We start from the raw sequence: 24,230 nt of genomic DNA, 5'->3' as shown, positions 1-24,230 counted from the left end.
AGGAGTACATCTTTACCTAGTCCTTAGTGATGCTCAATTTAAAGTACATAGTTAACTGCTAACCTCCCACCATCATTTGAACACTCAAAGAGTTCAACTGAGAAATGCATTCTTCCAGTGAGCTTGGTTTTCTATAAACTTGAGCCAGGTTATGTGCTCATAAGTCAGAAACTTATCTTTTTTCTTACTTTAGGTGTTTATTTCATCTTAGCTCACATGATAACGTTCACTCCTTTGTTGATTCAGTATGTATTTATTGAGCAATTAGGATGGATCATGGATATGAGGCTTAAGAATACATAATTATAGAAACAAGGTATAATCCACATCTATGTGGAGCTTATTGTATAATGGAAGAGGCGGATGTGAACTGAATAACCATAAAGATAAATATATTTAGTACTATGAAGGAAAAGAATACTTTGCTATTAATAAAAATACACAGAGCAAGAGGACTTGAATTAACAGAAGACAGGGTTGGAAGAGCAGATAAGACAGCAGTCTTCTCATGTGTTATTGATGTTTTTGAAGGGTGTACATAGTGGGTGATATTACAATTATTTCTCTTTTTTTCTAAAATTTTTATTTTACATTGGAGTATAGTTGATTAACATTGTTGTGTTCATTTCAGGTGTATAGCAAAATGATTCAGTTATTCATACACATATAGCTAGTCTTTTTCATGTTCTTTTACCATTTAGGTTATTACAGAATATTGAGCAGAGAACCCTGCATATACAGGGTACTCTGTATAGTGTTATTTGGTTATCTATTTTAAATATAACAAATTTATTTTATATGAATCCAAAGCATAGAAGACAGGAGAACTGAGTGTCTGTTAGATAATGTTTCAGTTTGTAATCTTTAGATGATGATGATAATATCCAGGGAAGGGTAACATTATAGTTTATATTTCACAAGCTTTTTGTATGTAAAGCAGCATTCTGACAACTCAAGTCTGATTCAAGCTGAAAGGTTATAATTTGGGGAAATGAGTAATTTTTACCTTGTAAAATTAAGATTACACATTTTCTGAAAATTTATTTTGTCATAAAACACCATATCCAGCCTCACATGTGGATGTGAAAGACATAAAGTTAATAGCAAATTGAAATAAATTATATGTATGTTAAAACCTGTGACCTACTACAACACACTTATATTTTCCTTTACTATGTGGGAAAAATCACAACATTTAAAAAAGTTTTCCTTAAGGCATTTTAACGTTATAGGAAAAACATTCTATTAAATTGAGTTACTACTTAAAAATAATTTTTATTATGGAAAATTTTCATGAAAAGATTAGCAATTTGTATTCACTGTCTCTAAATATTTAGTTACTAAAAAAAAAGTCCCTGATCTTGCATTTTTGAAGACAATTTGTAGGTTATTTGAAATGAAGAAGTATATGTAGTTTTAACCTATTGCAAGTTCAGGTATTTGATTTGTTACTCACCTTGTCATAATTCATGGCCTATAATTGTTTGATCCAATGTTTAAGGTAGAGTTTGTACCATCTTGAACAAATCTCAATGAAATTCTTAAATGTTTAAATAAATTATCAAACCACAAATTGATTTTTCATTAGCAGGTAACTATTCTTTTCACATGTATTCTTTCTAAGGAGCATTTATTAATCTGTGTTTGGACCAAGAAAAATAATCTGCAGATTCTTTGAGTGTAGGCAGAGGATGAGATGGTTGGATGGGATCACCAACTCAGTGGGCATGAGTTTGGGTAGACTCCAGGAGTTGGTGATGGGCAGGGAGGCCTGGAGTGCTGCAGTCCATGGGGTCGCAAAGAGTCTGACACAACTGAGCGATTAAACTGAACTGAACTGAGAACACCATTCCAGGTTCGATGCATGAGACAAATGCTCAGGGCTGGGGCAATGGGATGACCCAGAGGGATGGGGTGGGGAGGGAGGTGGGAGGGGGGTTCAGGATGGGGAACACATGTAAACCCATGGCTGATTCATGTCCATGTATGGCAAAAACCACTACAATATTGTAAAATAATTAGCCCCCAACTAAAATAAATAAATTTATTAAAAAAAAAACTGAACTGAACTGAGTGTAGTCTTATTTTAAAACTCTTTTATTAATTTTACTTATTGCATACATGTTCAGTTGCTTCAGTCATGTCTGCCAGACCTCTCTGTTCATAGAATTTCCCAGGAAAGAATACTAGAGTGGATTGCCATTTCCTCTTCTGGGGTATCTTCCCAACCCAAGGTTTGAAGCCACTTCTCCTGTGGCTCTTGAGTTGGCAGGAGGATTCTTTACCACTGAGCCACCTGGCAAGCCCTAAGTTTTTCTCATTAACTTTACTAAAGCACATTACTTTCATATTTATGTTTTTGTTCTTTAGTTGCTAAGTCATGTCCTACTCTTTTAGGACCCCATGGACTGTAGCCCAGCAGGCTCCACTGTCCATGGGATTTCCCAAACAAGAATACTGGAATGGGTTGCCAGTTCCTTCTTCAGGTGATCTTCTTGACCCAGGGATCGAACCCACCCCTCCTGCATTGCCAGGCATATTCTTTACCACTGAGCCACCAGGGGCTGGCTAGGACAAAAATCTGTGCCTTCACAAGGGTGCACACGACAAAATTTACTAAGCAGTAAACTCTGCTCCTTGCACCATCTAAGTTAATTGTTACAAATTTTACTTCTGTAAAAACTCTACAGAGGCAGTATTATCAAACATAGACTTATAAATTAAATGACTTTACATCACTGAGGTTGAGAACTTGCCAAAATGTACATACCTTTGAAAATTGTGAACTAAATTGGTGAACTTTCAATTTGAAACTTTAGCTGACTCCTAAATCTATTATCCTTTGAAAGACTAATATTAGTTCCTAAAATATTTAAATTTATGTAAGAAATGTAAATCTTGACTCATTATTCAAAATAAATAATTAATTTTGTAATTATAAATTTCAAAGAAAGACATTTGTATTTGTTTGTTGCTTATTTTCACAGAAAATCAAGTAGACATTTTATTTTAGCTCAGTTGTGTTTGTCTCTTATCTACACTGATCAATAATTATGAAATCTGTGTAATTACATGAATGTGATTGAGGAATAATTGTGATGAGATGTAACAGATGTTAAACTGTATTTCCAAAATTTAGAAAGAAAGCTTTTGCTTGTTAAATCATTCCTTCTCTCAACTTAGAAAGTCATTCACTGGCATCATGTATGTTTATTTTTTACATCAAAACTTTTGCTAACATCTCATCAAAAGAGTGGTTTAATTTAAAAATGAATAAATCCATATATATATATACATATATATATATATGTATACACACACACACACACACACACACACACACACACACACATTTGGGCTTCCCTGTTAGCTCAGCTAGTAAAGAATTCACCTGTAAAGCAGGAGACCCCGGTTCAATTCCTGGGTTGGAAATATCCCCTGGAGAAGGGATAGACTACTCACTTCAGTATTCTTGGGCTTCCCTGGTGGCTCAGATGGTAAAGAATCTGCCTACAATGTGGGAGACCTGGGTTGGGAAGATACCCTGGAGGAGGACATGGCAACCCACTCCAGTATTCTTGCCTGGAGAATCCTCGTGGACAGAGAAGCCTGATGGGTTACAGTCCATGGGATCACAGAGTTGGACATGACTAAGCACACAGCTGTATATATATCTACATCAGTATATAAGCATGTAGTCCCATTATAGTCCTATGAAATGAATTACTTTTGGGGACACCTGTGGTATTTCCCTTAAATTTTGATTCAAATCTCTATTAAACTACTGAAAATAACTGAAAACTGTGGCTTCCCTGGTGGCTCAGATGGTAAAGTGTCTGCCTGCATTGTGGGAGACCCGGGTTCTATCCCTGGGTTGGGAAGATCCCCTGAAGGAAAGGGCAACCCACTTCAGTCCCCTTGCATGGAAAATCCCATGGACAGAGAAATAGGGTAGGCTACAGTCCATGGGATCGCAAAGAGTCGGACACAACTGAGTGACTTCACTTTCTTTTCACTTTCAAGATAAAATTAAATCATTTTCAGTATTTCATAGCCCTAAAAATGTAACCTATTTTAAGAATTAGAAATATACATCAGCAGCCACAAACCAGGCCATTCTTTAAAATTTCTCAGTAACCCCATCCAAGTCTTATATACTCAATAATATAGTCAAGAGCCTACAGCTATGAATACAATGAATTCTTACTGTTTTACTGGGATGGGTAATGCTCTGTTGCAGTCATGATAATTGGTCTTCATTCTACTCTGAGGGCTTCCCAGGTGGTGCTAGTGGTAAAGAATCTGCCTGCCAATGCAGAAGATTTAAATGACATGGTTCAAGCCTTGGATCAGGAAGATCCCCTGGAGGAGGGAATGGCAACCCACTCCAGTATTCTTGCCTAAAGAATCCCATCTACAGAGGAGCCTAGTGGACTACAGTCCATGGGGTCACAAAGAGTCAGACACAACTGAAGCAACTTAGCACAGCACAAACATTCTACTCTGCATTTGGCAGCTTATTCAAAATACAGTAGTCATTAATGATGTTTCTCAAAAATCCTGCATGTAAACATTTCACATAAGTCGTATTTGTGATTATGCCTTTCTTCCAGCATTTTTTAAATAGATTCATTCTTCTAAATTCCTAGCTTCATGTTAAAATATCTCCCAAGCTTTAAAAACCCTGCTACTGTTAAAAAAAAAAAAAAGAGAAAGTATCAGTGTATTAAGGGGCAGGAGGGTGAAAGAGAATGGATTCTCTATCCTGCCAACTGCTCAACATTCAGTTGCTTTTAGAAAACTGGCCTCAGAGCTACTGTTATTCAGGCCATTAGCAACATTTCCCTTGTTCTGGCCAAATGAAAAACAGCATCATTTGTGAGATATGGAAACTCCTCTGAAAGAACTTTAAAAAAGCCAGTTTTATATATAACAATTACACATAATAGAATTATGAGAGACCAGTATTGATTATTAGTGGCCTTTCTTAAGATCAGTATGATTTTACAGATGCAATTAGAAGGTTATTGCTGCTAAAGATTGGCAAGTTAATTTATAATTCTTAGGCTAGATTTGTCCACACATTAGTGCTTGGGTAATATATTTTGTTTTAATATTCTGTTGTGTCTGCAAGTTTTAATGAATATTGACAGAATTAAAATTTCAAGCCAACAAATGTAGTATCATGAAAAGTAATGTAATAATAGGTTTTAGGACTTCACAAAGCAACTTTATTTAGTGTAAATTAGCAGCTAAAGATAAACCTTTTCAGCAAATGTATAAACTCATTTCATCAATATTTTTATTTTGCCCTTCCTTTGGTAGAGAGTACAAAATATCTAATATCAACCGTCGTGGATTCTGTATTTTTCAGGAACCAAATATACATGTGTAATTTTAAAGAAAGCATGGTAGTTAACTGCAAGTCAAGTGTAAGTGCAAGTCCAGTGTACTGAGTACATTTACGTATTCACACAGAATGTAAATACAAATAAGAAATGTCAATGGCAATGTGGCAATGATGTAACCACTGTTTAAATGGAATTTGTTGATGTCATTCAGGTTTTCCAATCTTTTTTATGAGATGGGTAGGGATAAAATTATAATAACTATGGTTGTAGAAAAGTAAACATTACAGGGACACACATAATAAATAATAATTGCAAATCAGAATTTTTAGCAGCAAACATGCAACTCTAATCAACTAATGGAGGCCTCTTAGAGCCAAATAAAACAATTTCAAAGTAATGTTCTGGCTGAACTGATTATAATCCATTTGTGTGTTCTACAAAATAGTGGTGCTTATAAAGAAAGGGGCCTAGTTACACTAAACAATGATGATTGTGCTGATGTCACTTAAAGACTTCCAAGAGTTATAATGAGATGACATTTATGTTCTATGGAGGCTCCAGGTAGAATACAGTGTTTAGTTAGATAAAACAATGTTCTTATTTAATATAAACATAATGCATCTGGATAGAATCCTGAGCTGCCTTTAGGTAAAATGCTCTTACTATGATAATCTTATCAGACAGCATGTTTTCAATTCAGCACTCTATTGCTTTGTTTTTTCAAAATTTAATGAATGCATGGTCTAGTTCCAATTGAAGTGAATCTATTCTTCAGGAAGGAAAAGAGAAAAAAAAACTGTGCCATAAATTTCTAATTCATGTACAACTATTAGTTCCTTCTTGTCTTCTCAAGTTACCCCAAATTTAAAATACTTGATTTCAGCCATGATATTGCTAGAAAGCAAGCAAACAAACGACCAGCTCTGTAATCTTGGTAGCTTACATGACAAGCTCTCTTTTCACTTCATACTCATGTTCGTCCTAAGAAGGTGCAGGACCAATAGTTGAAGGATAGGGATTCAAATCATCTTTCTTGATCAGGGTTCCAAGCTGATTGTCCAGGCTAACCTACATGCTCACACTTTTTTGATCACAGTAAGCTACATGGCCACATTTACTTTGAAAAACACCAATAAATGCGATCATACTTGTGCTCAGGTGAAAGAGACACATTATTTGAATTCATATGTGTCTACTGCTCACAGTATGGTACTTAACGTCCAGAGATTATTTCCTTTACATGAAGTGCTCTTATCACCACTTCTGAGGATTATTTCAATATGTTCTAAGTAGGTTTTAACCAAAAAATTTATACAGATTATAGCAGTGATCATATATCATTACAACACAAACAAAATGTGAGTAGCAATGAGAGATCTCAGATCTCACACCAATATTTGTGTTTTCTATGCAAATAATAGAAAGTATAATATTTCATTTTTATATGAAAAATACAAAAAAAACTAGGAGAAGAATTTAAATAAAGCTTTGAAAATTAAAACAATTTACTGCAGTTACTAACAATTCTGTTTTTTTTTTTAATTCATTTATTTATTCATTTAGTTAGTTAGTTGACTGGTTAATTAGATTAGTTTTAGTATTTGGTGACACTCTCAAAGGGTTTGTCCTTTACTCTTGGTGTTGTATGACAGAAAGAATAAATTAACCAGGTGGTATGGCAAAGTGTTTTGTCCCACTGAAATGTCAGAAGGTGAATTGAGGCCATAAACATAATCGGTGTTAACAGATTGAGGTAATAAAAAGCACCCGATAGTTGAAGAAAGCTGCCTGGAAGATTGTCCATAGTCTTTGGCTCTTAATAGCCATGTGAGGTGTGCATATATAAGGGAAGACAAAACATATTCAAATTGAGTTAAGTTAGTAGAATTTATATCAAGCAATTGGGCTGAGGGGTTATGTTCATTAAGTTATTGTCCCACTTGTATTTTTGCACACTGTGAAGGCTTTGCAATTTATTCATTCATGTTATACTTCACTTAGTATAATTTTGGAACCCTTGAGGTCAGAGGTTTTCTTCTATTCATTTACATCACTAGCAAGATTTCTGGTAGCTATGACAATAAGTAGCAAACCATTAGGAAATTTTCTTGTTAAATTAATGTCATAAGCTGAGTTCAGAAAATGACTTAAATTTAAGAAGAATAAACTAAAGAAATTTGCAAATATTTCAAGTCAGAATAGATCATGGATTGGTACTGATCATGGGTTGGTGGTATACATTGACTAATCGTCAAAAAAATAATGGAGGCTGGGATTGCACTCTTCCACTCTGTTATTTACCTACAGTCACCTAGCAAGACACAGCAATTTAGAAAGAGTTTGTACAAGTTGTAAAAAAATCACCATCAAAAAATTGTCTCGGTTATTTAAAGTCCAATTACTTCACTTAGCAATTTGTATCTTAACTATGAGTATTTGTCAATGCATATGAGTTTATAAATCTGTTCATTTAAACCATTGAAAAAGATATACCACAACTTTAGGTTCAAGCTATGTTACTCTCCCTTGATAAAATTATAAATTTTTTTCAGCAAATAAAAAAGTAACTGTTGGGGAGTAAAGCTTTGAAATTAATAAGCAACTATTATTTAGATCATGGTTTAATAAATAATTTTTAGAAGCACTGTATTATTGTATACCTTATGTCACAAAACACTAAAACCTTAATATTTTATTTTAAATGCTCTCCTTCACAATTTTGAATATATATTTCCATTTGTATATTCTACATGTATATCAAACACACACATGCACAAATAAATTCAGGTAAATCTCTTATAAGATGAAAAGAAATAGGAAATTACTGTTATCAATCAGGTTTGGGAAGATAATAACAACAGTCTTACTCTCTTCTGAGGAAACATGAAGTAATAAATCCAGTAATAAACTCGAAATTTACTGAACAAAGGTTTTAAAATTTACTCAAAGTAAATTTTACTCAAAGCAACACACCAAATGATCTAATCAGTAGTTTTCTTCAAAATATGATCCCAGGAATACTGCTAGTTGAAAATGCAAACTCTTGACCCCATCTGAGGCCTAGTGAATCAGAAACTCCGGGATGGAGTCTCCAGGTGATTCTAATAGGTCCTGATATTTGAGAACCGTTGCTATGATCATACTATTTAAGGTTGTTGGGATCTGCTGATTTACAGAGGTGCTAGCAGGTGTGTCTCAATGAAGGCAACATTTTCAGGCTGGTCTTACCTAGATTCCTTAGTGAATCTTTTCTTGTAATTAGTTACAAAAGGCTGGATGAATTGTTTGGCTGCCAAATGTGTGTCACAGGAACAAATGATTCATGGTTAGAGACTCTATCAGGGACATGGTTCTTGGTCCTGGAAGTATTTACTGTTCTTCATTATTCTGGGTGAATCTTTTCTGTGCTTCCCCAAAACTAGTCTCTTGTATTTTTCCTTTAAAGATTGCCTAAGTATCAAATAGCAGCTCTCTGGAGTTGCCCTCTCTGGTCACTTATGATAAAATAGAGCCATCTTGCCTATAGGCCATCACAATAGGCTACCTGTGGTAGCTTTCAGCACTTGTCACAATCTGAATGTGTCTACAATTTAACATCTTTATTTGTTCTTAAAACTGTCTCTAGAATGTGAACTCCATTTAGAGTCTGGTTCACAGATGTATCTTTATCATGTACTTTTTTGTAGGGCATTACAGGTATTTTTTGTAAGCAAAAATGTAAATAAATATGGCATATATTTATACAGTGTTTAATCAATGTTTTATTTGCCAAGTAGTAACAGGGTCAAATTACACAAGTAGGTGAGTTTAATTCTAGTAGCAGGGAGTCTCTGTGGAAGCTACTTGAGATTTATCAGATCATTCCTGAAGGGGGAAAAAAATCTGTATAATTGATAACAGGCAATCTAGTTCAGCATAGTCATTTTCTAAAATATTATTAGGTTGGCTTTAACTCAATATAAATGTATACATTTTTTATATAAATCTTCTATATTCATATTTGCTATTTCTCTGATTTATCCAAATCTAGCTTAAAAGTCATTTTGCATCTTGAGTAATTGCTGGTTAAGTTGAATCGGGGTTTCAAAATATACTGTAAACAATTTTTAAAAGAACTAGTTCCTTTTTTGATCATATTTTTAAAAATTCTTCTACAGCTCCTTAATATTCTTGAAGTTTTACAAGTTTCCAATCTAAACTGAATAGAAAAAGAATCATTAATGATAAAAACGAATTTAATCTTTTTTCAACTTCCATTGGAAAATAATAAAATATTGCTTTAGTTTCCCTTTTAAAAATAACTCTACATTAATATTCTATACATAAGGAAATTGTTTTTATAAGTACAGAATTCCTTAGGAAAAACATCAGTAGAAGCTGTTTACTTTAAGTGGTTTATTTTTCCTCTACATGACTTGGTTTCAGAATAGTCACTCTCAGCTACATAAATTATAAATATTGCTTCTCCTACCCATAGCACATGCAGTATTGTTACAAGCAAAAATCATTGTAATGTAGTGACTCCAGCAAAACTACCAAGTGAACTTTTCAAATGAAAACATTCAGATAGATTATGTATTTATGAATAAAAATAAATTTGCTTTTCAGGGAGTTTGGCCGCTGGAAAGTAAATAACCTTGCAGTTGAGAGAAGAAATTTCCTTGGCTCCCCTCTGCCTCTTGCCCCTGAATTCTTCCGCAACATAAGACTTTTGGGACGTCGACCTACCCTTCAGCAAATCACAGAAAATCTTATCAAGAAATATGGGACACATTTCTTGCTCTCTGCTACTCTGGGAGGTATGACTCTTTGAAATATTTGTGCCTGTGTGTGCTTGTGCATAAAACTGTATATGTCAAGGAAAAGTGTTGGTTCATCCAAATTGCTGCAGTTTGAATAATCTTAGATTTCATTCATTAACTTAATCAACACATTTATTGAATTACTGCTAAATATCTTGCATGGTGTTCACAAGGGTGAGGTAGAGGATTGTCACTTAGTTTCTGCCTGAAAGTAATTTACAATCTAATAACATAGACTAAATATAGGCATAGCTATGATACTCTATAATGGAAAGTGATGTGCCAAATTTTGTTTAAATTTGAATAATAAGCAATCTAGTCACAGATGGGACTCTGTTTACAGAGAGCAGGAAAGGTCCTGAAGTAAAAAATAAGATTCCAAAATTACATTTTTAGAGCTATTTTAACATTTCTGATTGTGGTTGATATATGATATGGAGAGTATCATATGATATATGATATGAAGAGAGTATTTATTTCATTGAAATAAGTATCAATGAAGATGCATAACATGAAAGTAGAGATTAATAATGTTACTTCTTCCTCCATGTGATTAAATATCATTACATGTGTTTTATCATGGATATATATAATTCAATATTTTGAATACATGTAAATGATTTGGGGGGAGATAATGTATAATAGGAAGAAAATGACACTTTTCTAAAATTTAAAAGTATACCAGAATTCCATATATTTAATGTTTTATAGGACTTTAAATAATGTCCAAATATTCCATTTAAAATGGATGTTACTCTTTCCTTAAAGAGGACCATTGGACAAAATTGGGTAGGAATCACCATGGAAACAGTGATTCCCTGCCCGCTTGTTAATTTCTCAGGTAGCGTATGGAAGACAGACAGACTGATTCACACTAACAGTGAGGTGGTGTGAAAGACCACCTGCTCTTTATTTTTCCTGTCTTAGAGCATGTATATTTTTCCCCTCTTCCTGCCAGTCCAGACTGTCACCAAGTCACATCAGGTTATTCCTCCAAAATATATCCTGTATCAAATTCTTTTCTGACTCCCACCCCAGTGTCCCTAGACAAGTGACCACAATGTTTCTTCTAGAATACTCCTAAGGTTCGTCCTTTGCACACATCTTCTTAAAACAAATTGTTTTAACTCAGCCTACAACTAGCCACTTGATATGAAATCCAAATGCCTTTCTGTGGTTTCTTACGGCACCATGTGAATGATCTGCCATTGGCTTTCATCTGAAACCTCATCTGACCACTCTCCTGATTGTGCTTGATTTTTCAGCCACAAGGAAACTTCACATTTTTCTGCTCAAATGTTACTCTCAGAGGGGAGTAACTTAACTCTACTGATGTTTCCAACAGCAGTAGTGCCTATAGACCACCAAGAGTCTCTACTATTTCATGATCTCATTTTACATTCTTCATAGTATTTATTATTATGTGAAAACATTATTTATGTGTTTCCTGGTTTATCATCTGTCATTCCTGCATATTTTCGTAAAGACAGGAATCTTGCCTGTATTTGTTACCAATTTACCCCCCGCAGTTATTGTGGATGGAAAATATCAATGTCTAAACAAAGCATGTTGCAGCCATCAAGCCAGCAGCCGCTGCAGCCACCCCAGCTGTTCCCCCTGGTGGGATTCATAACAGAGAAAGGCGGGTACTGGCCCTAGATGGTTAAAGTGCCTATCAGAGGAATGATTTCAATGAGCACAGACTCTTGCATCTTCCCATACATAGAAAAGTGCTAAATCCATTAACCTGAATTTCTTTTTTTCAATTTTTTAAAACTTTTCTTTAATTTAATAGTAATTTTTTGATGTTCCACTATCAGGTGTTTGTTGCAAAATTCCTATGTATCCTGACTCCTCCCTTCTCTTTTCAGAGCAGTCCCTCAGAGTGACCTCAGAGACTATCTTCTGGGCCTAGGTCCTTAATTTTGTCCACCAAATAAAACTTAATTTTCAACTTCTGAATTGTGCAGTTTTTTCAATCAACATTATAGTAGTACTGGGCACACAATAAGTTCTCTTTAAATATTTGTTAAATTTTTAAATGAATAAGTGAAACTACACTTTGTTAGGAAGCTGAGACTGCCCAGTCCACTAGATAAATGTCAAAATGATGAAATATATGATAGAGGATAATTGAGGTCTAAATCAGGAAGAAAACTAAATGAAAGAAGCAAATCCATGGAGCCAGAATGGGTCAGTTAAACCAGTAGATTCAGAACTGGTGAGAATCAGGTAAGAGGGAGAGCAGGTGAACCAGGCATGGGGAGGGTGAAAAAGGAGAGATCCCTGGACACATGAAAGAAGCAAGTCTGCCATGGAACCCTGAGGAATTAAATGTAGAAGAGAGAGGTAGTCCAGGCAGGCAGAAAAGTTAAGCTGTAATGCACATTCTCTCTCTATTACCTTCCTCCATAAATAAATAATACTAAAATAATGAGATAAAGAGATCAGACAAGCCTAGTGTTGAATCCTGACTCCTTTTTTATTTTAAACCAATTATGAGATGTTAAAAACAAGTAACTGCACTGCTTTTTAGTTTTCTTTAGTCTTTTTTTTTAAGGAAAAATGGGGGAGAGTAACACCTGTGTGGCAGGGTCATGGGAAGATTAGTGTAAGTGCCATAAACAAGCAATGCATTTATGTAATTGCTGCTAACAGCAGTGTAGATGGCAAAACGATGACCAAAAAATATCCCCATAATTGTGAAAACTGATTCTTTGAAAGTTATGTCTATTTGGCTTTGTAATGACAATGGTTATTAATACAATAAAATCTGAAGTGAAGGTCAAAGTTAAATGATTTCTATAACACCTCCTTTTAAATAGTTCAGTGTTCTTGCAACATATACCATACTAGGTTTCATTACATCAACAATACAGAGTTCCCAGAAGAATTTCAGAACATAAAATATTTTCTTCAAATAAGAAAGGAAGGAAGTGACAAGGCAGGAGACAGAAGAGATCACAAGTAGAGATGATTCTCAGGGATATTTTTGTTCCTTAGCAACAAAACTATGGTGACTTTTTGATTTATTTCATTGTTTTGGCATTATGGGTATCGCATTGTTACCTTAAGATAGTTTTTGCTTTATATGTTTTTGGCTTGTTTTTATAAACATGGTTGATGAAAACCTTTGTGGTAAATTACTTTTTAAGGTTGATTACTTGATAATGACAATCTACTTTCTCAAAATTGATTTGCTTCAATTACTTAAGTTTTATTCAAGCATTGTCTTCCATGGTGGGTTGGGGGAAAGAATAGAATCATCACCCTCATTTGCCTTCTAATCTGTGACTATTCTTTGGATTTAGTATTCCTGGTATTTTCTGTTGAAATTATTTTTTCATCTTTAAATGTTACTTATATTTTCCTTCAGAAATCTCTCTGTTGGATGATGTTAATAATTTAGCTAAAATGCATGAAATTAGTTTAGTAGCTTAAGGATATAAACTATTACCAATTAAAATGTATATTAGGTTGATTTCAGCCATTTTTAAAATTATTGCTTTTGTAATGACACTCTTTTTTGTTGCTATAAAGTGAAAAGTGAAAGTGAAGTCGTTCAGTCGTGTCCGACTCTTAGCGACCCCATGGACTGTAGCCTACCAGGCTCCTCCGTCCATGGGATTTTCCAGGCAAGAGTACTGGAGTAGGGTGCCATTGCCTTCTCCCTTTGTTGCTATAAGTGTATTTTAACTTCATATGTTTTACCTGACTGAACATGAAATTGTATTACTCCATTTCTTAAAAATTGAGACTGGTGGTATTTAACTTGAGTAAATTCTCTTTCTCTCTCATTAAATGACCAAGACTGAAGAACAACTCTAATATTAACATCGAGGATGTCAGGTATACAAGCAAGATATTTTAAATAAAAAGCTAGGTTTTACAATTTTATCTTTATGGTTTAATTGAAATATAGTTGATTTGCAATGTTGTGTTAATTTCTTCTTTACAGTAAAATGATTCAGTTATACATACATATATATATATATATACATTCTTTTTAATGTTTTTCATTATGGTTTATCATAGAATATTAAATACAGTTCTCTATGCTATAGAGTAGGACCCTGTTGTTTATCCAGTCTATATATACTACTTTGCATCTGAAAACTCATTACTTTATAAGTAGATGCTTTCTAAGTAACTAGATCTTCAGCTAAATTTAAACATTTTTCAAAACAAGTTGAGTGTAAAATATTCTCTACCAGCATTAATGTGATGAAAAGGAAATAAATGAAAAATGTCTTTTTTCCCCAAGAGTTATTTAGTACATCATATTATTGACTTAGACATAAAACTTGGGATAGGATATTTGAAGCTTTTAATGGGATATTTTATGATAGAAAAGTCAGTGATTAAATTATCTTCCTATAGGGGAAAATAAATTATAAAAGCCTTCTTCAATATATATCATTTTCTATGTTTGTTTCATCTTATAGCTTCCAAAGTATTTTTCAGTATAGTTATTTAGCTTGCTTCTATTTGGGATAATGATATCTAAACTCCATCACAGTTTAAAAATCTAAAATAAGCTACTAAATTTAAAGAATCAATCTTGGAAAAGATTGCACTCCTGGGATATATTGATTTCTAGCTATGGAATATATTTCAGGACTGTTTTTATAATATATTTCATTATAATACAATCTATGACAAACACTGAAATAAGGTGCATCTGTGTACTGAATACAGAAATACCGAAAAGGGAAAAAAAAATGAGTGAATGGAAGCAAAAAGACCTTAACTTTGTTGGGCTTACTGAGCAGACAGAGGGTGTTCACTAATAAAAGGTCAGGATTCTCAATCAATAGAAAAGGACAAAGAATTAAGGGAGATGGTGAAAATCAAAAATTAATTAAAAATTGATTTAAAATATTATATCAAAATATTTATAGTAATTTTAAATATGACCCAAGCCTCACCTACAGAATTGCAAAGACTTGCCCAAGAAGTCATAGGTAAAGCTCTGAGCCATCCATAGTCACTGGAGAATGTGAACACCTCCTGGCGAAATGGCTCTTTAAAACTTAAGGAGGTGAGAAGCCCACCACAGAAGGTGTTCTGTGCTCTGGAAAGCATATCCTAAAGAGGAAGATGAGGAAAAGGTGGGGTTACTGATTCCCAGGTCCCTTCCCAACACCCACCTGTCTGTCAACCCACACCTCTATGGGCAGGGTCTGGAATGTGGACTCAGTGAGGACAGTTTAGGCAAAATAACTTCCCTCCTAAGTGCTCTTTTTCTCAGAGATGTTTTTCTTATTGGACCAAAATTCATCCTAGAAGCAAATAGATTATATATTGAGATCTGTTCACTTACAACTTTAAAGATTTTATTTTTTATTCTCAGCAACATAAAAACAGTTCTATTTTGATTTTGAATGCACAGAGTTTTGAAAGCCATCATTAATTTCTTAGCAGAAAGAGTTAACATTTTTTTTTTCTTGCAAGTTTGCTTTTGAAATTTTTTTTCTGAAAGTACTTCTTATGAGAATATATCAGGGATTACCATATGACCCAACTTAAAGCAACTGTGTCAGATATTTAATTTTATTAGCTATAGAAAACATTTTCTTCATTGTTAGAGTGAAAAAAATGCATGACTGAAGTGCACAGTAACATTAACTTACTAAGGTAATTATGTAAAATAAATACTACCTCAGTGACTATATAGTATATAATTAGCTATACCTGCAAGGTAGTTTATTTAGCTCAAAAATTTTTTGATATATTTTTTTATGTGTGTGTATATTTGTCAAAGAAAAAACAGAGGTCAGTAAGCTGGGATATGATAGACTATTAGTTTGATTTTTTTTTCCTATTTTCTTGCATCCCTATAAGTATGGAAATCCAAATATCCTCATTTAATTACAGAAATGCTCAATTCTCACTTTTCTGTATGTAAATTACATTTTGTAGAAAACATTTAAAGAAAGTTTTTAATTCTATATCATGCACCATCTTCTTTCAAAATAGATTAACAACTGTCTTTCTCATTTTCACTCTCTCTTCTTAGGAGGCATAAATTCCTTTTATTTTAGTTTATCTGTGATGTAATTTAAATAAGTTAATCTGCCAATGTATGTATTAATACATATAATTTATTATTTAACCAAATAGGAATTATTACTTGAAAATACATGGAACTATTTCTATGTATTTTCAAGTAATTAGAAATGCACAGTCAGTTGCATTTCTAGTTAGAATGCATATTCTGTTCAAGAAAAAGTATTGAAAGAAAGAAAAGAACAATTTTCCGAAGCTTTATATTCCAAGGAATTATTAAAACAATGACACTTCCATATTTGTATTTAAGACTGAATATTTACTTAGATGCATACTACTTAAGATTATTTATATCAGTTCATCTCTCTGTCATCTCTCTGTGTCTCTGTCTCTCTCTTATTCTTTCATTTCTATCCCTGTTTCTCACATTTCTCTGGTAAAGTGAATGAAAACTTTGAAATTAAAGTAATATTGTTAATTCACATGTAATGGTTATAACACAGTTGCCTACTAAAATGATTTGGGCCCATTTATAAAAATAATAATAAAGATAACAAAGAAGAAAATGAAATTAAATTTGCTATGTCAGTTGATCTTAATAATGGCATTCCTGGCAACTAAGTCAAAAGATAAATGCTGAGTTTTAGAACTTCATAAATACAATTATATTTATTCTTGTTTTTCTGTATAGCCCTTTAATAGGACAGATAAATCACTTGTCCATTTATTTGACAAATATGTACTGAGTTACCTATAAAAGCACAAAGATTCAGGACCTTCCTTAAAGGAACACATAGGTCACTGATAAAGGCAGACATTTAAACTGGTAATAAATTTTACTGTGGTTTAGAGCCTCATTACATGAGGCTGGTCCATGATCCAAGAGCATCAGCATCACCTTGGAACTTGTTAGAAATGGAGAATCTCAGATTCCATCCCAGATTAATGAATCAGAATCTACATGCTAACAAGATCTCCAGGTGATTTATATGCACATTAAGTTTGAACAGCACTATTTAGAGTATCTATATAAATTTCAAGTGCACTTAACTGCTCTAGAAATCTCACTTCTGAGAATCAATCTTACCAAAATAATAGCAAGAGTCTGCAACTATACATAACAGAAATGTCCATTATAGCATTGTTTGTAAACTGCTCCAGGTAACTTAATTGTATTTCACTCAGGGTATATTCTGTTCCATCTCTCCTTGGAACTATATGTTTCCAGTTACTTTTTTATTCATGTCGTTATTGTATAGAGACTATTGTTTCTGGGCAATTTTGTCTAGAAATTTTTCTGACAACTTGTGGGGGATAACTGTTGATAAGCATAAGGTCAGTTGCTTTCTTTGAGTGTTTTGCAAAACATATTATGTTTCTTTGTCAAATCTGTATAAGGCTAGCTATTTTCTTCGCAAAATATCTTGCTCATGCCAACTGGTATTAAGCCAACATGTCTATTTTTTACTGTCTTTATATATTTGACTTTGTTCCTTATCAGAAGCCTGTTTTTTCTAGATTTTCCCCCTTCTGTTTGTATCTACAACCCTGACTTTTTTCTGTAACACTACGTTAGTGGAAAGATACATGTCTTCAGGGGATATACCTTTTAACACAAAAAGCTAGGAAACAATGATCATTAGCAGTGAGAGTAAACACTAAAAAGTGAAGTAAAATTTAAAAAGACAGAGATACTTAAAATATAGTAAAATTAGAGAATTTTTTAAGGAATGAAAGACACGAGGAATAATATGATCTGTTATTACCAAAAATAGGATAACAATTTTGAACAAAAATGATACATCAAAAGAAAACCTACAATTACATTTAAACTGTATTTGCACTGGTTATTCCTGTTATTATGCTCTTATAGCAGTTTTTGATAAATGAAACTCACACAAAAGCAAAATAGACATTCACAGTAAGATTTTCAAGGATAAGAAAGTTGAATGACTGGGAAGATATTTGCCATAAATGCACTTGTTTTTTTCCACCTGGGTGGAATGATATATATTGGAGTCAGTATACTAGTCCATGGGTAGTAACAGTGTTAAAATAAAATAAAATCCAGCCAACATCCAAGAGTTACCTTCATTGCAGTTAAAAAAGAAATAACTTCAAAACTCAGTGCACTGCAACTACACAACACAATACTGGTTTTGTCTCCCCAGTATTATGTCTCCAGTATATATGGATCCCATACTCTTAAGTGTCTGCTCATTCTGGGAATCAAGTTGAGAGAGGCTCTCATTGGAGCATGCTATCTTACTGGCAGAAGGCAAAGGCATAAAAAGAAAAAAAATGAGCATAATAACTTTCTGATGTGTTTCAAAGTGAAAGTGAAAGTGAAGTCGCTCAGTTGTGTCTGACTCTTTGCAACCCCATGGACTGTAGCAAGGATGTCAAAACTTGTACTAAATCATGACACATTTGGCTCTTGTGAATTCTGCTGACCTCATCATTTTCTATTTTCGATACCAAGTTAAAGGTCATCACTCACTGTTCTTTACAATGGACCATTAATACATGCATGGGCTTCCTTGGAGGCTCAGTGGTGAAGAATACCCTTGCCAATGAAGTAGAGGCAGGTTGGATTCCTGAGTCAGGAAGATCCCTTGGATAAGGAAATGGCAACCCACTCCAATATTCTTGCTTGGAGAACCCCATGGACAGAGGAACCTGATGGGCTACAGTCCATCGGGTCACAAGGAGTTGGACATAGCAACTGAACAACAACAATACATGTGTGCATGTTTGCATCCATGACACAATTAAAATTGCAAATAATAAGCTACTGCATTTTATTGATTTATCTGTAGGATTCTTTTACTCACTCTCTTTTCCATTGCTTTTTGTTGTGAAATTTTGAAAGCATTACCTCCATCCCTAAAATCTATATATGTGAGAATGCAAGTTGAGAAGATCCAAGTGAAAACGTAATAGAATGAAAGTTCTTTCATTTCTGTTTCTCCTGGACCCAAAATCAACTCTTGAAAACCAGGACAGAAAAATACATAATGTGAGGTCCACAATATGTGGAATATACCTAATCTTACCCTATGAACTAACCCTAGGATAACATTACAGTCATGAATTTTTCTGTGGTTTTACAGTCTTCTGTTTTGCATTCTCTATGAAAGCAATCTTCAGTATGTGCTTTTAATGTCCATAAACCTCCACAGCATTTTAGTTGTAAAAGGCACAGCTGCATGATTTCTATGTGAAATAATCACATCTTTTTATATCTACAATCATTAATCCTTTTCACTTTCTAACGGACTCAGAATGTTGAATCACTTGAAAATCACATTTAGTTTTTACAAAATGGGTGGTGTCCTTTGGCACTCATGTCATGCTTATGAGCTACAGCTGGCTTTAAAAATGTGAATGAAAATTACTTTTGAACACAAAATTGTAGTTGATTGAATAATATCTCAGTTTTCAAATATGAATATTTTTACATAGAATTGTGATGAAATTATGTATCAGTTCAGTTCAGTTCAGTCACTCAGTCATGTCTGACTCTTTGCGATCCCATGGACTACAGCATGCCAGGCCTCCCTGTCCACCATCTCTCGGAGTTTACTAAAACTCATGTCCATTGAATCAGTGATGCCATCCAACCATGTCATCCTCTGCCATCCCCTTCTCCTCCCACCTTCAATCTTTCCCAGCATCAGGGTCTTTTCAAATGAGTCAGTTCTGTGCATCAGGTGGCCAAAGTATTGGAGCTTCAACTTCAATATCAGTCCTTCAGTGAACATTCAGGACTGATTTCCTTTAGGATGGACTGGTTGGATCTCCTTGCAGTCCAAGGGAATCTCAAGAGTCTTCTCCAACAACACTGTTCAAAACCATCAGGTTTCTTTATAATCCAACTCTCATATCCACACATGACTACTGGAAAAATCATAGCCTTGACTAGATGGACCTTTGTTGGCGAAATAATGTCTCTGCTTTTTAATATGCTAAGTTGGTTATAACTTTTCTTCTAAGGAGTAAGCATCTTTTAATTTCATGGCTGCAGTCACCATCTACAGTGATTTTGGAGCCCCCCAAAGTAAAGTCTGCCACTGTTTCCACTGTTTCCCCATCTATTTGCCATGAAGTGATGGGACTGGATGTCATGATCTTAGTTTTCTGAATGATGAGCTTTAAGGCAACTTTTTCACTCTCCTCTTTCACTTTCATCAAGAGGCTCTTTAGTTCTTCTTCACTTTCTGCCATAAGGGTGGTGTCATCTGCATATCTGAGGTTATTGATATTTCTCAAAGCAATCTTGATTCCAGCTTGTGCTTCCTCCAGCCCAGAGTTTCTCATAATGTACTCTGCTTGTAAGTTAAATAAGCAGGGTGACAATGTACAGCCTTGAATTACTCCTTTTCCTATTTGGAACCAGTCTGTTGTTCCATGTCCAGTTCTAACTGTTGCTTCCTGACCTACACACAGATTTCTCCAGAGGCAGGTCAGGTGGTCTGGTATTCCCATCTCTTTCAGAATTTCCCACAGTTTATTGTGGTCCACACAGTCAAAGGTTTTGACGTAGTCAATAAAGCAGAAATACATATTTTTTTGTAACTCTTTTGCTTTTTGGATGATCCAGAGGATGTTGGCAATTTGATCTCTGGTTCCTCTGCCTTTGCTAAAACCATCTTGAACAGCTGGAAGTTCACGGTTCTAATATTGCTGAAGCCTGGCTTGGAGAATTTTGAGCATCCCTTTGCTAGCATGTGAGATCAGTGCAATTGTGCAGTAGTTTGAACATTCTTTGGCATTGCCTTTCATAGAGATTGGAATGAAAACTGACCTTTTCCAGTCCTGTCGCCACTGCTGAGTTTTCCAGATTTGCTGGCATATTGAGTGCAGCACTTTCACAAGCATCATCTTTGACGATTTGAAATAGTTCAACTGGAATTCCATCACCTCCACTAGCTTTGTTTGTAGTGATGCTTTCTAAGGCCCACTTGACTTCACATTCCAGGATGTCTGGCTCTAGGTGAGTGATCACACCATTGTGATTATCTGGGTCATGAAGATCTTTTTTGTACAGTTCTTCTGTGTATTCTTGCCACCTCTTCTTAATATCTTTTCCTTTTGTTAGGTCCATGACCACTTCTGTCCTTAATTGAGCCCATTTGTGCTTGGTTGTATAATATAATATTTTCCTCAGTTTTTCTTAGGATATTTGTTATTTTCCTTTCATTTATGGTATTACAAAAGAATTATATAATAGAATATCTATCCATAGGAAATTCAAAAAATATTTCTATCAGTTTTTAATTTTACTATATTGTAATCAGTAAGTGTGTTAAAGAAACAAGTATCTGGACATTTGATAAAGAACAGTAAGGCAGACTTTATGCATGGGGCCTCTTACAATAAAGTTGTATAGCAGGGGAGATTGTGCTTATTTATGAGCAGAGCCAGGAAAATGGTGCCTTTAGTCTATGAGCAGAGTAGAAGGGTTGGTAGACAGATTACAGAGAAGGCAGAGTAATTCTTTTTAAAGAGACCCAACAGGAATCTTGCTGAAGCCAGACCAGGGTTATCAAATGTCACCATGGAGATGGTATGGGATGAGGAATTTGGTCAGCTATTAAAGATGATCAGATGTTCAGGGTAGGGGATTCTTGCGAAAGTGACTTGACAGATTTCTTCCTAAAATTGGATTCGCACTTGCCCATAGAAAGAGTCTAGTCAAAACAAGCTCATAGGAGCTTACCTAGAGTCATCAAGGAGAAAAACTTTCTCAACTGGTTTCTTTTTTCAAACTTTCGGAATTTGCTAAGGATTTTTTAATGGACTATATGGCCAATATATTCTATGTACTCTTGAGAAGAAATTTTCTTTTCCTCTTTATTATTATAAGCTTTCATGTTTCACTAGATGATCTATCTTATTAAGTAGGTTGTATAGATCTCTATCATTACATTTTTACCCCCACTGAATATATCTAGGTCTAGGAAACATGTTCTGGAGTTTCATAACCTTGTCAGCATATGTATATTTTAACCTAAATATTCTGCGTTCTGCTTTATGAAAAGTGTTGCAGTTAAAGCAGATTTGCAAGTTTTAGTCTTTAGCACTGTTCAGTCTATTTCATTTTCTGATGTAATAATTTTGGCCTGAAGAGATGATTAATTTTTCTTTCTTTTTTATTTATTTTTATCAAGATATCTTTATCATTTGGTTTTTAACTGTATTTAAGAAGAGACACCGTTTGCTGTCTTAGTCTGTTCAGGCTGCTGTAGCAAAATACCAATGACTGGGTAATATGTAAACAGCCAGAAACGTCTTACTCAAAGTTCTGGAAGCTAGAAGTCAGAGATCAAAATGCCAAGATGATTGAATGAGGTCTCTCTTCCAGTCACAGATTTTTCCTTGTATCTTCTCATTGCAGGAGGGACAAAGAATCTCTTGGGAGACTCCTTTACAAAGGCGTGACTTCCATTCCTGAGGGTTCTGCTGTCATAACCCAGGCATGTCCCACAGACCCCACCTCTTACTACCATGGTCTTAGAAGGACAGAATTTCAGCATATGAATTTTGTGAGACACAAACATTCAGATCATAGCACTTGCATGTGCCGTTGAGCTGCATTATGACTTCTTAGATTATAAGAAGATAATGGCACTGGTCTTTCTGTCTCCATGTACAAGATGTTTGCTTAGGTACATGTGTGAGTTGGTCTCAGATTCAGTGAGACCAAATTTCCAAACCAGTTCATCCTTCCCTTTGGGGGTAAATGGTTGCTGTTTTGTTTTTTTTTTTTTTTCCTTATAGTATTTGACATAAATATTTCCTTTTTGCTTTCAGATGTTCCCATCTGAAGGCTGGTTACCATGCAAATGACTTAATGCTGTTGATAATTTGATCCACTGGTTCATGTTTTTGACATTTTTTTTTCTTCTTCAGTAATTCTAGTCTGCTTTATTTCCAGGATGTGTGAGTGTGTGTGTGTGTGTGCACACTCAGTTGTGTCTCACTCTTTGTGACCCTCTGGAATGTAGCCCACCAGGTTCCTCTGTCCATGGAATTTTCCAGGCAAGAATGTAGGAATGAGTTGTCATTTCCTTCTCCAGGGGATCTTCCAGACCCAAGGATCAACCCACGTCTCTAGCATCTCCTGCTATGGCATGCCGAGGTCCAAATACAAACTGAGAATGCAACTTTCTGAGATAACATTGTTGACACCTTATTTCTGATACCAATTCACCTGATCTCTTGCAGAGAAATAGAAACTGTCACTTAGAATTAGATGGTCACTAGGCTGTGTCATTTTAAAATTGGCATTATTTTTAATTTGGAAAAGACAAGTAAGCTCTTCTGCTAGAAATCTTATTTAGTCTTTTAGGAAACTGGCTTGCCAATTTGTCAATGGGCATAATGCCACCTGAACAGATGGGTTTCTGAAAGAATGAGAACAAGCTTCAAGTCTGACAATTATATGCTAGATGATCCAAGAATCTGGAAGTCTGGGGATGGCAAGTTCTTAATGTTAAACTTAAATGACATTGACACTTTTTTATCAACATTCAAACGTTGAAAACTGCAGCTTAACTGTAATTTGCTTAACTTTAAATTTCACCTTAGATGGTCCATTGTCAAGTACCTAAAACTCCCATGGAGGTTAGTGATTTCTACAGAGCTATTAACACATAATATTATAATATTTAATGTCATATATTTGTTGCTGTTTAGTCATTCAGTCATGTCCAACTTTTTGTGACCCCATAGACTACAGCAGGCAAGAACCCTCTGAGCTTCAGTTCAGTTCAGTTCAGTCACTCAGTTGTCTCCTACGACCCCATGAACTGCAGCATGCCAGGCGTCCCTGTCCATCACCAACTCCTGGAGTTTACTCAAACTCATGTCCTTGGAGTCCGTGATGCCATTCAACCATCTCATCCTCTGTTGCCCCCTTCTCCTCCTGCCTTCAATCTTTCCAAGAATCAGGATCTTTTCAAATGAGTCAGCTCTTCACATCAGGTGGCCAAGGTATTGGAGTTTCAGCTTCAGCATCAGTCCTTCCAATGAACACCCAGGACTGATTTCCTTTAGGATTGAC

General features: G+C 34.7%; 1 protein-coding gene across 2 annotated transcripts in view; it reads left to right on the top strand.

The window, feature by feature from the left end:
• The window catches only part of BRINP3 (BMP/retinoic acid inducible neural specific 3), a 445,180-nt gene that overhangs the window by 202,662 nt on the left and 218,288 nt on the right, over positions 1-24,230 (top strand). Inside the window, exon 2 of one of the 2 annotated variants that reach the window (XM_081485193.1) lies at positions 9,960-10,150. The exons of the other annotated variant lie outside the window; for it this stretch is intronic. Coding sequence (XP_081341319.1) covers positions 9,960-10,150 — 191 coding nt within the window. The remainder of the gene's footprint in view (positions 1-9,959; positions 10,151-24,230) is intronic. 2 annotated transcript variants of the gene reach the window in all.

This window comes from Giraffa tippelskirchi, chromosome 5 (genome assembly GCF_054371585.1).
Source record: "Giraffa tippelskirchi isolate mGirTip1 chromosome 5, T2T-mGirTip1v1.2.pri, whole genome shotgun sequence".
NCBI classification, from domain to species: Eukaryota; Metazoa; Chordata; class Mammalia; order Artiodactyla; family Giraffidae; genus Giraffa; species Giraffa tippelskirchi.
Note: the sequence above shows the minus strand (reverse complement) of the source record. Positions and strands in the feature narration are given on the sequence as shown.